General features: G+C 35.6%; 1 protein-coding gene across 1 annotated transcript; it reads right to left on the minus strand.

Annotated features, from left to right (window-relative positions):
- Positions 1-309: 309 nt before the first annotated feature.
- On the minus strand, positions 310-2,055 carry LOC118754428. The gene has a single exon (XM_036489303.1). It carries the CDS (start codon positions 2,053-2,055, stop codon positions 310-312), a length of 1,746 nt encoding a protein of 581 aa, XP_036345196.1.
- Positions 2,056-14,218: the final 12,163 nt, after the last annotated feature.

A 14,218-nucleotide genomic window follows, 5' to 3' on the forward strand; every position in this document is an offset into this window, starting at 1 on the left:
CAGGCGACTGTAGAAGTCTACGTTCCAACCCAAGGAATCGACGACGAGCAATATCTATGGAGTTACCGAGGCAATAGCTGCTTGGTTAAATGGTAAGCTGACTACAAGACGACCATTGGGGAGCTGATATGTTGTTTTTGAGTAGTCCTCCTCGCACAATCGCTGCTCAGGCTGAAGAGGATCGCTTGGCGTATCAACAGCGTCGATGGTCGACAAGCTTTGCAGGTTTGTGTCGATGGACACGTTGTATGACAACATACATGCATTACGTGGAGCGGTTTGATGGTTCTGGTATCTGCCGGACACCACCTATCCGAGCAATGTTTTTTGAAGAGTGGGAAGGTTTGCCCCTAACTTTATTTGCCCAACAGATTGCAGATCGAAAAATGTTTCCGTACCAAGTAAAAGGTCAACACCACGTGATTTGTTGAACGATTCGTCAGCTAGTGGAGTATTAGCTGGTAAATTCCACTGCGAAGTGTCAATTTCACAATCGGGTTGATACGCAATGTGTGGCGTAATACAAAATTGCAACGAGAGTTCAAACGTAGTTAATCGGGATTTGATAGCAGTAGTGGCGCAGAAGTTGATGTTGGTGCGTGAGTTGCCAATACTGCGAATTTCAACGTGTTGCTTGTCTCGACGAAGGCGAAGCTTCTGGGCAAACTCTTCTGATATGAAATTAACCTGCGAACACGAATCCAGCAATGCTCTGCCTACCTTGTACTTGCCCGAAGAATCTTTCACGAGAATCATGGCGGTTGCTAAAATGGCATTGCTGGTTTGCGACAGATTGCTATGAGAATGCGTGATGGCAGCGACAGGTTGCGATGATGACGACGTTGTCGACGAATTCGATATGGATGGCTGTTGGGACGGCGGTGGTCTCTCATTGTGAAGCAATGTATGGTGCGAACGGCTGCAACTACGACATCGATGCTTCGAAGGGCACTGTGACATTCGATGACCAGTACCCAAACAATTAGTACAAAGTCCACATTTTTTAATGAAATCAAATCTGTTGTTGGTACTCATACCTTTAAATTGTGAGCGCTCTGCAAGTTTATGTTCCGAATTTGAACATAAAGCGCAGTGCGCCTTAGAAATGGCAAACGTTGATTGTAAGCGTTGACCTTGGTTGGCGTTAGATAGTAACCTTGCAGGTTCCGACTTCAAGTGCATCGTAGTTACACTAGATTGCAGGAACTGGCAGTGCCGTTCGAGTACTTGCGAGCATTGTTCCCAGGTGGGCAATGAATTCAAATTCAGTGCTTCGTTCCATTTATTGCGTGTTTGTTGATCACACTTCTCCATAACAATATAAATCAACATAGCCTGTGCGATAGTTGATCCGGAGCCTTGCGATGACAGTGAGCTGTACATTGCGGTTGCCTTGTCGAGTAGGCTACGTAATTGATGACCATCTGGTTTATTAACAGGCTGGAGTTTGAAAAGTGCAGCAATCGTTTCAAGAATGGTCAACGTGGGATTATCAAACCGTGCGTTAAGACGATCTATAGCCTTTTGATAATTTTCACTTGTAACTTGGAAGGCCTGCACTGTCTCTAACGCAGGTCCCTTCAAACAGTTCAACAAGTGATTGAACTTTTCGATGTTTGAGATATTATGTTGACGTGCTATAATCTGGTTGAAAGATGTGATATAGTTTTTGTAATCCGCGCGATTTCCATCGAAAATAGACAACGACAGTCTTGGAAGCCGGGACGATGCGAATGCAGTGGGGGAGGGTTGAGCATCAACCACTGTGTTATGAAAATGTTCTCCCAATTGATTCTTAGTACACAGCTTTATCTTCACATAGCTGTCTTCTAAGTTAGCTCGGCCTTCGTCGTCTGGATCTTCATTCTCAATGTCGGACTGAACGGACAGCGCTTGTTTAAAATATGCCTCCAGAATTCCAAGTCGACATTGAAGCTCTGCAATTGGCAACCTGGTGCCAGTTCCGTCGGCAGGAATTTCGACTACTCCTTTGATTCTCGAAATGTTGCGCTTAATATTAGCGCGCTTACGTTTGTTCTCCGCTAGCGATGACATGTCTGGTTGACGACGACGAAATATGATCAGCTATGGTACTGCTGCACTCGTGACTGTAGGTGTTGGGAATAAGCGAATTATGAACTGTACAATGAATTAGGAATAGCTACGAGGCTATCCGTTATATCAGGTACCGAAACTAAAAAAATGTCCAAATCGAAATATGTACAACTACAGCGGTGTCGACTAACTGCTCAACTGCTCCAACAAAACAGCACATGAGCCGAACGATCTCAGCGCAATAGAAATTTCAATAGCTGTAGCGGAGAATTTCCAATGACGACGGATGACGAGATGCAGAAAATGCAGAAACACAGAAGTGAAGATTTATGTTATACGGTTGTATTTGTATGTTTCCGCGGGGCTCTATTGTCCGATGCCTAAGCGAAAAACTTAGAATGATATTTCGTTATTGCCATATGTATGCAATTTTAACAAATCCTTTCACACAGTGCCCCACGTTGGGCGCCAAATGTTTTATAAGAAGCTTTTTCCTGATTTATTACGACCAGTTCTTATATATATGTAGTGCGGGGTGTGTGAAACTATACACGAACGACGCTAGTTAAAAGACTTCAACTCCTGATTGCTTCTTGACGACTAACTTTATTTGGGAAAAGAAAATGTGATAAGGCAAAATGTTACAATAGCTCATTTTACATAACATTAAGAAAGCTCAGGTTAGAGAACAGTATGAAAATGTACGTTTACAGAGTTGCTTACAACTAGAATGTTAATGTTGGCGTAGTGTGGCCAGACAATTTTAAAAATCACAAGTATTTGCGCGAGTGACGTGTTGTGAAAGTATTTCTTCGTTTTGGCTACATAGGTCGTAGTCCTTGAGATAAAATTGCTGTGAGGAGAAAAATAGCGAGCGTTGGTTAGCCACTAATTTTTTACGACTTTGGCAAAATGAACGCCTACGCAATCAAGCAACCATCACCAGCCGGAACCGCAGTTGCAACCGTAGCAGGAGCAACCCATTGCACATCACAGACTTCGGCCAGGAGCAGTTTTATAAGGTGCTATTTCTGTTGGTAGTCAAAGCGAAATTTGCAGTTTCAACGCGGGTTAGTTGAAACATAACAAATGTATGCTGAAGACGAGAGGCCGCGCCGCGGAAATTTAGCCACAAGGTGCATCTCAAATATTGACTGCATTTTTTTTTTATTTATGTCGAAAACCATTTAAATAAATCATTTGAATAATTTGTGCTTATACGGAAACATATTATAAGCATTAATTTTTGAAGTTTTTATCCGTCATCATAAACAGTGGTGTTGGTACATTCTACACATTGTGAAATATGCTTGCAATGTTTTCGGCAAACATTTTTTTACAATTAATATAAACAATTTTTGTTTTATTATTCCTGGTTTCAATTGCTGTTGCATGGCTGTTCCGCTTCTATATAAGTTTGAAACATGCCTTTTCTATAACACCTAAGAAAATGCATGCCGTAATAGTTACAATAACGTTTACGCAAAGTATAATTTTAAAATTACACATAACAAAATAACAATTAAGATTTAGACCCTTATCACAAACTCACTTTTCCAACTACAGTATATTTTGCTTAGCTGCCCATCCTTCTTTGCACGAAAAACCTGTGCACTTAACCGAAAAAAGCACTTAAGCGAATTTTCTTTACTACTTCAATTAGGAAGGTATCCGAATCCCTATGAAACCAAATAATGGAGGAGCACTTACCACGTAGAAGTTACTGCAAGCGAAATTTTTACCAAATGGTATCACATTATCTATATATGTATGTAACTACATAAATTGATAGCCATTTTCGTTGTTCTGTGAGATGAACAAAGTAAATAAAAACTTGTAAAATTAGGTAACTGTAGGGCCAGTACAGGTAAACATAATACTTTCTTTGATAATTGATAATAGTCGCCATAGTTGCCAACTTGGTGCTTAAAGCACTAGATTTAGTGCTTTTTGAAAATTATAACGCCAAAACAAATTACTTAGTGCCTAGTGCCTTTTTTAGTGCTTTTTTTTTACTAATATTACTCCGATATAGTTAAAACCTGAAATAATTTGAAATATTATAAGCTGTCGTGTCTCATGAAGATGCGGAATTTACAAGAATATACAAATTTACATGCACTAAAATACAACCACAAAAGGCTAAAGTTGCAAACCCAACTTGTTGAATTCTAGTCGCGTTGAAAATGCTAGTACGTAGGTAAGTTAAGTATTTCTTTTCTTCTTTTCTAATGTTTGTACAAATTTTGATTTTTTTACCACCTGAGTAAAACACATCGTTTCTTCGTGCTGAATCCAAATCTGACCGCACAATTGCTCTAGTAATAGAATTTTTAGAAAACACGGGTTTTTGCGATATTTGAGGTTATATAATGAAAACATCAAATTTTTTGGTCATTTCTACTTAGGGAATTATTTTTGTGTGTTGCGATTCGATATTTCTTTCTCGAGATATAGTAGTTTTAATAGTACTTCGGTAATACGTCGTAAGCATGAGTCATCAAAGCATGTATAGAGGCTATTCAATCGTTATGAGCGAAAACGTTTTGTGTATTGATTTATGTATGTATTCTTGTAAATATTGTTAATTTTTTACTTTTGTCAAATACAAACTGTTATGAAAAAGCATCCTTTGATTAAAAAAAATTTGCTGCTTTTAGTTTGGTAAAACGCCTTTTTTTCCGAGTTTTTGGTGCTTTCTGAAAATTAAAAGTTGGCAACACTGATAGTCGCACATTTTTTAAGGCAGGTAACGCTAATGTGCAGGTATGTTCAGTTTCCTTATAAATGTTAAAAATAATACCGCTGATGCGCAGTTTAGGGTAGGTATCTTTAATGTGCACTTAAGCATAAAGGCAGCAAAGCAAAATATACTGCATCTTTGAAAAAATTTTGCGAGTTACATACATTCAAATTTTTTTTTGGTACACGGAAGGCCGCGACGCGGCAATTCGGACACCAACTTTCAAGTACAAATATCAACTGAACGATATAACGCAGCAATAACAGCTAAATGTGAACCACGCTGCATCTCAAAACTTACAAAGTTACTAAGTGGTAGTGGCCGGCTACCAGAGCTGTGTAAGTGTGAAATCATTTTCAATTTTAAATCAACAATTTTTTTCTATTCAGTTTTCATTACTTATTCCTCGCTTAAGATTGAGGTTTATAATTTTTAAATTTTCCATTCACTCAAAGCAGTTATGAATTCACACATCAACATATTCATAGCAAGATTGAAAAAACCAATGCCAAATCAAAAAATGTTTAACACTGAATGAGTATTGAAAAGGCTGCAATCTTTTATGTGTATGCATTCTTTAATTCAGTACCAATCATTAGTTCAAACACACCCTGGTAAACAACTTTTTGATAAAAAGGCAGATTTTAGACAATTTCTCAATTGTAAAAATTCGAAACGGTGTTACCCAATTTAAGTTTTTTAGTTTAGAGGGGATATTATATCATAAATTTGGGATTATATATAAAACAGTTGTATTAACATTTACCTTTTAAAAATAGGTAATATCTTATATTAAAAATGTTTAAATTTTACATTAAATTCGATAAACACTTTTCTAAAAATTTACGTTTGGGTTAATAAAATTTTAGTGAACATATTTCAAAAATATTTAGTGTCTTTATGCCATCTAATTATTTCACAATGTAACTAGCCAGGACTATTACTGTTTTCTATATCGGGTGCGATTGTTTCTGATATAATTCGAATACTGAAATTACAAATTTTGATTAATTTAATGCATATTTAGGGGATTCACAATTCGTGTTAGACGTCGTAATGTCTTAAAGGCCGAAATTTGTTCAATATAAAGTAACGGTTAAAAGCGATTTGAAAGATTCGTTGGGTATAATAAGAGACAATAATATATTTCCTACTAGTTTAAAAACATTTTGGTTATGTTAAAAAACGCCTAAAGGAGTTTTAGGTGTTATTTTACGTTTAAAAATCTTAAGACTTTAACGACACTTAACACCCCTTTTGAATCCCCTATATGTGGTTGACCATTAAACTATCTCATTGTTTATTTGGGTAAAATTAAAATATATTTCACTGTTCAATATCGGAGTTGGTGTGAAGTATGCAAATGAGAACAACAATTATCAACTTATTGAGCATTAGCCTCATTTACATATTTAAAAACAAAAGACATTTTGCTTGGTAAAATTTCGATCCTAAGAATAAAATGTTTTTAAACAAACGAAAAATTAATAATAAAATTTGAAGCATTTTAGAAGGATTTAATATGCTTAATTTTCAGGTGGTTTTTTGTATCATGGAAACACATAGCAACTGATTACACACTTACAGAGGGATAAACTTAAAACTTCTAATATAAATTAGTTAAATCTAGTTAAGATTTTTTTTATCAATTTTAAGTTTTCGTTTGGAATAATTTTCATGAGAGATTAAGAGAGCTTTTCAGAAAATTGCCGTACATCCGATATCTATTAAAATTTTGACATCCTCACTTTTTGGAAAAAGAAGTTCAAGATACAAGTTTATGTGCAAAAAATAAATTAAACAATAAAAGTCTCCTAATATATATGGAAAATATAATAGAAAAATTTGTATTTCATTACCCAGACTTTATGAATAGCCTACTCTATAAGTAATAGTAGAAATTCCGAATTAGTAAGTTCATTCAAGAGGACATTTAAAAGTTTTGAAGAAAATAACTTTTCTCTTTTGTGAAAATTTGGGGCTATCTAGCGAGTATTGTCGACAAAATGTTAGTCTATGAATGATTAAAAATTAACGAATAAATGGTTAATCGCGATTAATGATTAAAATTAGTGATGCGTATCGGCAATGAAAATTTGATATATCGGTATCGCGATATTCCAAATTGACGATATTCGATACCGATATATCTACTAAAATAATATCGATATAGTGAATATCGGCAATATCGGAACAATTCTCTGGAAACTTTGACATTTCGCTTTTCTATCTTTTAATCTTTGGAAATCTCTCCACGCTGCACTTTTTGGAGCCATGATTTCGGTAACACTTTCGATGACGGAACGCGGCTCTGGGGGCTGAAATTCAGAGTATGGGTAACATTATTTGGGTTAAATCAATATTTTGCTTTACTAACAGCATTTGCGTATATATTGTTCAAGCAAATACAAACATTTTAGTAAAATCTGCGGAACTACAGTTTTAACACTTTTTCCGAGAAATAAAAAATGTATCTGAATGTATTTATATACACATTTCCCCGACATATTCATGGTTGAAAATGGAACTATGAAAATGCTCGTACTTACCAAATAAAATCACTAACCACGTATATTTTCAAATTATGTTCAAACAATTTTATAAACATGAGAGATTTCTGAGTATTTTAAATGCAATTTTAACTTTAAAGTCACTTTTGATGGGAATGAAACTTTAGTGATAACATGCACGAGCAAAAGGAATAAGAAATAAAAAAGCAAAAGCTGAGTTGCCAGAAATGGGTAAAATAGCATCCGATATTTCAGATATCGAAACAAAATATCGTTTCGATACCGTATCGCAACTTTCGATATCGATATAAAATAACCGATATTCTCTACAACGATATTGATATATTGAATATCGTATCGGTATCGCGCATCCCTAATTAAAATTAATTAAGCGATCGCTGTGGTGTAGTGGTTAGAAGTGCGCACTACCATTCCGCAGAGTGAGGGTTCCAGCACAGTTCCGGCCAACATAAAAAATAAAATGTTTTTTGTAATAGTGGTCGGCCCCCGGCAGGAGTCGGCGTAAAACTGCAGGTCCCTCCCCTTTGTGCGCCAACATCAAGGCGCATGCCACATTAGGAGGAGTAGCTCGGCCAAACACTAACATATGTCGATGGTCCTCTGCAATAACGGCACAATTCAAAATTTCAGGTTTAGAAAATCACATAATTTGAAAGCTTACAGTATGACTGCAAATAATCCGGAATAATTATGTTCCAAGACATATTATTGCTAAATTACGAAACAAAAAATCTTTAATTGGCTCTACTGAAATATGTATATGAAATTTTGAGTTGTGTCGTTATTGCAGAGGACTATCGATATGTAAGCGCCTTTCTATTATTATTAGTAATCATCAATACAATTTAAAATTACATAAACCCAGTCACGGCCTTTTTTTGTATTCGACGCTTTCAGAAATCACATAATACATAAAATAAATAAAAGCTGTTTTGATTAATATTACATAAACTGGAAACTGTTAAAAATAAGTGCGCTTGTGTACAGAGATTTTAGAACCTATTTAGTTTCTAAATAGGCCTGTTTAATTGCCCGTGCGTGCACAAAACAAGCACATGTTAATTAAGGGGCTGTTCAAGTATTATGTAACCACCAGTGGGAAGCGGGGGTCTTGGTTTGCTTATTTTTAAAGACAAGGGGAAACATTTCTTCAACTAAGTAAAACATTAATTACACACGCACAAATTTTGTTTGCAATTTCGCTCACAATTGAACACTGCACTTCACTCTAGTTTCGAATTTTTGAAAGCGTTTTCTAAGCTATTTAGTGGTTTAACACTTCTTGGGGGCACTTGATATTGGAAAAAAATGTGCAATTCGATCCATAACTACATTTTTTTGTAAAGAACGCCCGTTTGCATTAAATTTGTAAAATTACATTTATTTTTTATTTTGTTTACATCTGTAATTTGTTACAAATGAAGAGAAGTCCAAGAGTTGCCAAGTATAAATAAAACGGAGGTAATAATTTTATATCCATTTATAAAAATAATAATCTACAATAATCATTTTTTAATTAATACTTTACTAAAACACAAATTTAAAGTGCAAATACATTTGTAAAACTGTTTATCACAAAATGTTATTAATTGTTTACAAGCATACTATAGTTCTCATGCATTTTGAGAACAAATAATCTAATATGTGTACATACATATCGTCGTTTAAAGTACAAAACCGCGTATCGTCATTCTGCAAAACCGTGTAACTGACATTTTCTGCCAAAAATTGGATTTGCTCAAAAAAGCTCTTGGCTCAATTCTTATCCATTCGTCTTGAAATATAATAGCCAGAAATACGTTTGCTTTATAAAAAAGAGAACGATTTTGAAATATGGGTGATTTTACTCTCTAGAAAGTAATTTATGCAATTACGCGGTTTTGCATTTTCTTGATACGCCTTAGTACTTTAAACGACGATATGTATAGCATGTACTTACCGCCGTAGCAGAGTGATTACATGTGCGTACTTCCACTCCATAGGACCATGGTTAAATACCTGGTCAGATCATAACCCAAAATAGCAGTCGTCCTTCGGCACGCAATGGCAAACTTTCGAGTATATTTCTACCTTGAAAACTCTTCTTATAAAATCATTTGGTGTTCGGAGTGAGCCTTAAATATGTACATAGGTGTCTCCATTTGTGTCAAAACAACAGAACTCATGCGTCAAGTTTGAGCAGAAGCTCGGCCAAACACTTAGAAAAATATTTTAGCACCAAATATTTATTTGTTTATTTATTTTAAGGGAGATGGCAATCTTCTGGTTTCACATTTTGAGTACAAAAATCTCAACCCTGATACAACAAATAGTATTAGTACTGAATGATATTGACAGATTGCATTCACATAAACGTACAATCATACATGATTGAGTTTTTTTTGCATTCACATTCTCTATGTGAATGGGTGTCAACCATTCCATAACACACTACATATTTTGTGTTTACAATTTGTAACCAATCTCAAGAGTGATTGTTAAATTTTTTAAATCAAACAATCACATTTTTGAAACGAAAAAAATGAGAATGCACACTCAATTGATTGAATCATTACCCAGCTCTGCCGGCTACTATAATTGGTGTTTGAAAACCACAAATTAAAATTTTTGCGGCTAGCACTACAGAAGATAGGGAAAGTTTTCAAGCTGACCTGAACAGTGTCTGTATGTGGTGTGATATTTCATTTCATTTCATTTCATTTCATTTATTAATTCATTTTTGTACATGTGAGACTAATGTCCCTTAAAGTACAGCGACTCATGGTAGACTGTAATATATAAGTACATTCTAAAATAACAGTTACAGTAGATTATTTACAATATTATTATAAACATAGAGCTTTAGTTGCAAAGAAAAGAAAGAAGACATAGAAAATGGGAAGTAGGAGAAAGAGCAAGGATTAGAAAAGCCATTAGGAGAAGAAAGTTTGCATTGTTTGCTTGAAGCGTTTCGCATCCTTAATAATTTTAACAGCTGGTGGAAGAGAGTTCCACAGCTGAACAGCATTAATAAAGAACATTCGAGAGGTAACGAGATGCGTACACCTAGGGATTATAATATTTACCACACGTTCACATTTCCCAAATTTTAACTTTTGAAATAAGTATTCCGGTTTTGCAGTATAAATCAGCTTGTGAATGAAGACAAGGTTTCTTATCTTAAGATAGTTTTCTAGGGTCTTGTCAAGTATTTGTCTAGTTGATATTTCCGTTTCATATTTCCGTTTCGAAAAAACGAACCGCACTGTATTATTTAAGGCTTTTTGCATTTTCAACATTGATGTTTGGTCGAGTTTGGAGTACAATACCTCGCTATATGTGATTTGTAGAACTATAAGCAGTGCGATATAATGTCCTTAACACGTTATATATTTTACAAACCGAATAGTTTATATGGTCAGAACAGTTCATCCTTGCATTTGCCTTAAAACCAAGATTAGTCACAACCTGGTCGAATTTTATATTAACGCCATCAAGCATAATCGTAAGTTATTTGATCGCGCCCAGTTAGATATACGTAAGAGATCTTCATTTATTCTACAGACTAGATCCGATGGGCCGCGATAAATATATTTGCGTATCATCTGCATATAGATGTATTGTTACATTGCAGCAGCAAAGCACTATGTCGTTTATAAAGATACAAACAAGTATTGGACCCAATATCGAACCTTGAGGTACTCCAGACGTAACACGTTTTAGGCCAGATACTCTTTTCCCACACTGTACTTGTTGCAGACGATCAGATAGATAACTTTTCATAAGTTTTATTGCAATGCTGCTGAAACCAAACATTTTTTTTTAAATTTGAACAGCAGTAGTTTATGGTCAATTGTATCAAAAGCCTTGCTAAAATCCAAAAGCGCCATGATTGTTAAGTGGTTTTGGTCATATGCAGGACGAATATCTTCAAATATTTTTAACATAGCGGTAGTGCAACTGTGACGTGCGTGGAAACCAGACTGATTTTCCTTTCAAATACTCAACTTGAAAAGTGCAAATTCATGTGCTTCTCAAGAAGACCATTCAATCACTTACTTATATGATATGCGATTATAACGTGGAGCAGGTAACTAATTTCATCGATCTAGACCATGCACCCTAGACTAGAATTTAAGTCTCAAGAAACGCAAACGTCAAGCTGTGAGGTTGTACCTGTATTGTGCTCTGATTTTGGCTTTCTATTTGCTATGTTATTGTGGTAATTCTGAGTTAAAGTTGTGATAAAATGTGCCTATGAGCATCTTAGTGTGAAATAATTGAAGCTAACTGGAAGTTATTGTGTTTTATATTAAACTAAATTTACTTAAATTTCACTAGCATACATTTTAATCCAGCCGAGTCATTTGTTGCTATCATTGTTGTTGTATCCTTTGTAGTTAATTGAATTCGTTTTGTTTTTGCACATTTGTTCTACTCTTTTTGTTTACTTCTTCTAGTAATTCTTGTCACAGCTGTTTGCGTTGCGTTTATTAAGTGTCATAATTACAGTGATACTCAAACTGTTCGCTACATTTATTTAAAGCTATTTACATCAGCTCCTTAATTGTTATAATTTATTTTGTTTGTCTTTTTATTAACAAGTGTTATTACACAAATCTTTCAATATAAAGTGCGATCTTGATACTTGCCAAATTAAAAGCGATTCTGAACGCTACATATCGTGCTGGCTTTGTGATGGTATTTACCATCTGAAATGTGCTGGTGTGACAGGAAGAATACTGGGCGCTATTAATGATGGCAAAGGCCTTCGCTGGTCTTTCGTAAAGTGCAGGTCAACCGAAGTTGATCTTTTTAAGCTATTTAAATAGGCAAACCAGAAATGGTTTTACAGAAATAGGAAGAGAATTGTCAGTACTGACAGAAAAATGTAAGCATTATGAAAATGTGTTTAAATCATTCAAATGCTTAGATACCTTGCAATCTGTTAACGATATCCGTGTGTCTAAACGTAAGCGTCTTCATAGTCCATCTAAGGAAATTATTACCGTTGCACGTCAGAATAATCTTCCGACTGACATAATTAATCTATCTTCTCCATGTCCTCCAGCATCAGCCTCAAAAGAGCGTGTAACGAAATCTGCTTCGAATAATAACGAGCCTGAAGTATCTTCCCCTTCCCCCCTTTGAAGTGGTGGCATCGTCTTCAAAGCCTTCACCGCCTTCCCTAGTAACTAGTAACGCAGTAGCTCAACGCCTTCCGCCGGTGATCCAGTCTGATACAAGAAAACTAGTTGTGGTTCCACCAAAGAAGTCAATCTTTGTCTCTAGATTTTCGAGAGACAATACCAAAGACGATATAAAGCTCATTAAAAATTATAACTGTCGACTTAAGCATCAGGAAATTTAGTTTTAAATACGAAAAAGAATTTTGCTTCATTTAAAATTGACGTAAATTTAGATAATTTTAATGCGCTGCTTAGTAGTTCTTTTTGGCCCTCGGAGCTTTCGTTCGTGAAAGGAAATAACTTAGCTAATATTCCCCGTCATAACACTGAATCAAAAAACTAATTATTATATATATATATTAAATCGGCTTTAAGTATTTATTACCAAAATGTTAGAGGCTTAAATACTAAATTAACGCACTTATACCTTAAAGGCCTTGAATATAATTATAATATTCTTTCTTTCACTGAAGCTTGGCTGAAACCTCACATTTTCTATTCAGAGATTCTTCCAAATAATTATCATATCTATAGACAAGATAGAGAGGACAGAATCGGCGGCGACGTACTCTTCGCTGTAGATTCTTCAATACCATCTAAAGAAGTTAGTCTTCCACACATTGATTCAGTAGAATTCAAATGCATTCGTGTACAGGTTGGAAAACGGTATATTTACTTAGCTCTATGCTATATCCCTCCCGGATCTGACACTTTGGTGTATTTATAACTCATCTCTTTACTGAAATCAGTTAATTTACTGACAAAACCGTCTGATTCAATGATTGTGTTGGGTGATTTTAATTTACCAAGCATATCATGGAATATTCTTAACAATGATATGGTACCTTTCGCGTCTAGTGCATGCAACAACGTGTTTTAGAGGAGATGGCTGAACTTGCCTAACTCAGGTAAATGTACTTCACAATTCACATCTCTTTACTGAAATCAGTTAATTTATTGACTAAACCCTCTGATTCAATGATTGTGTTGGGTGATTTTAATTTACCAATCATATCATGGAACATCATTGACAATGGTATCGTACCTTTCGCGTCTAGTGCGTGCAACAACGTATTTTTAGAGGAGATGGCTGAACTCTGCCTGACTCAGGTTAATGTAGTTCACAATAAGTTTGGTAGAGTATTAGACCTTGTTTGTGTTGATGATGCATCTACTTAAGTCCATTGTAAATAAGTGTGATCCACTAGTTTTGCCCGAAGATGTCTACCACCCTGCTATGGAGATTCCTTACGAAGTTATAAGTGATGGTCAAAATTGCGGTACCCAAGCATACGAACCAAATATTCACTTTGATTTTTCGAAAGCCAACTTTAAAAAGCTTAACAAAGATTTGTCTAAATTGTCGTGGCCTGCATATAAAGAAAATATAAGTGGTCCAGGTGGACCCCCAGGGGACCACGGAAGACTTGACGGGGTCCACGGTGACGTGAACAAAATATGGGGGTCCATGAGTTGTAAATGGGGGTCCACGGAAATTTATCTGGTTTCGATGTAAAGAACCAAAATGATTGCTTGATAGCCTTTTTATTTCACTTTAATTTTTTTGAGTGGTGTATAGTGCTCTTGACGCACTGCTGCACTTACCGTAACTTCCGTGTTTCCATACGTGGGGAGGCCTTGGAGGCCACCTGCAGACTAAAAAGAACCGGACGCTGGTATGACAATGAGTAGGGCGCCGCGAAAATTGCTGGCGGCAGAGA

This window comes from Rhagoletis pomonella, unplaced genomic scaffold (assembly GCF_013731165.1).
Source record: "Rhagoletis pomonella isolate Grant_MI unplaced genomic scaffold, Rhpom_1.0 Rhpom_scaffold_03883, whole genome shotgun sequence".
Taxonomy (NCBI): Eukaryota; Metazoa; Arthropoda; class Insecta; order Diptera; family Tephritidae; genus Rhagoletis; species Rhagoletis pomonella.

Excerpts from the sequence above, each read along its gene's own strand:
- LOC118754428 (XM_036489303.1), bottom strand. The coding sequence starts at position 2,055 with ATGTCATCGCTAGCGGAGAACAAACGTAAGCGCGCTAATATTAAGCGC.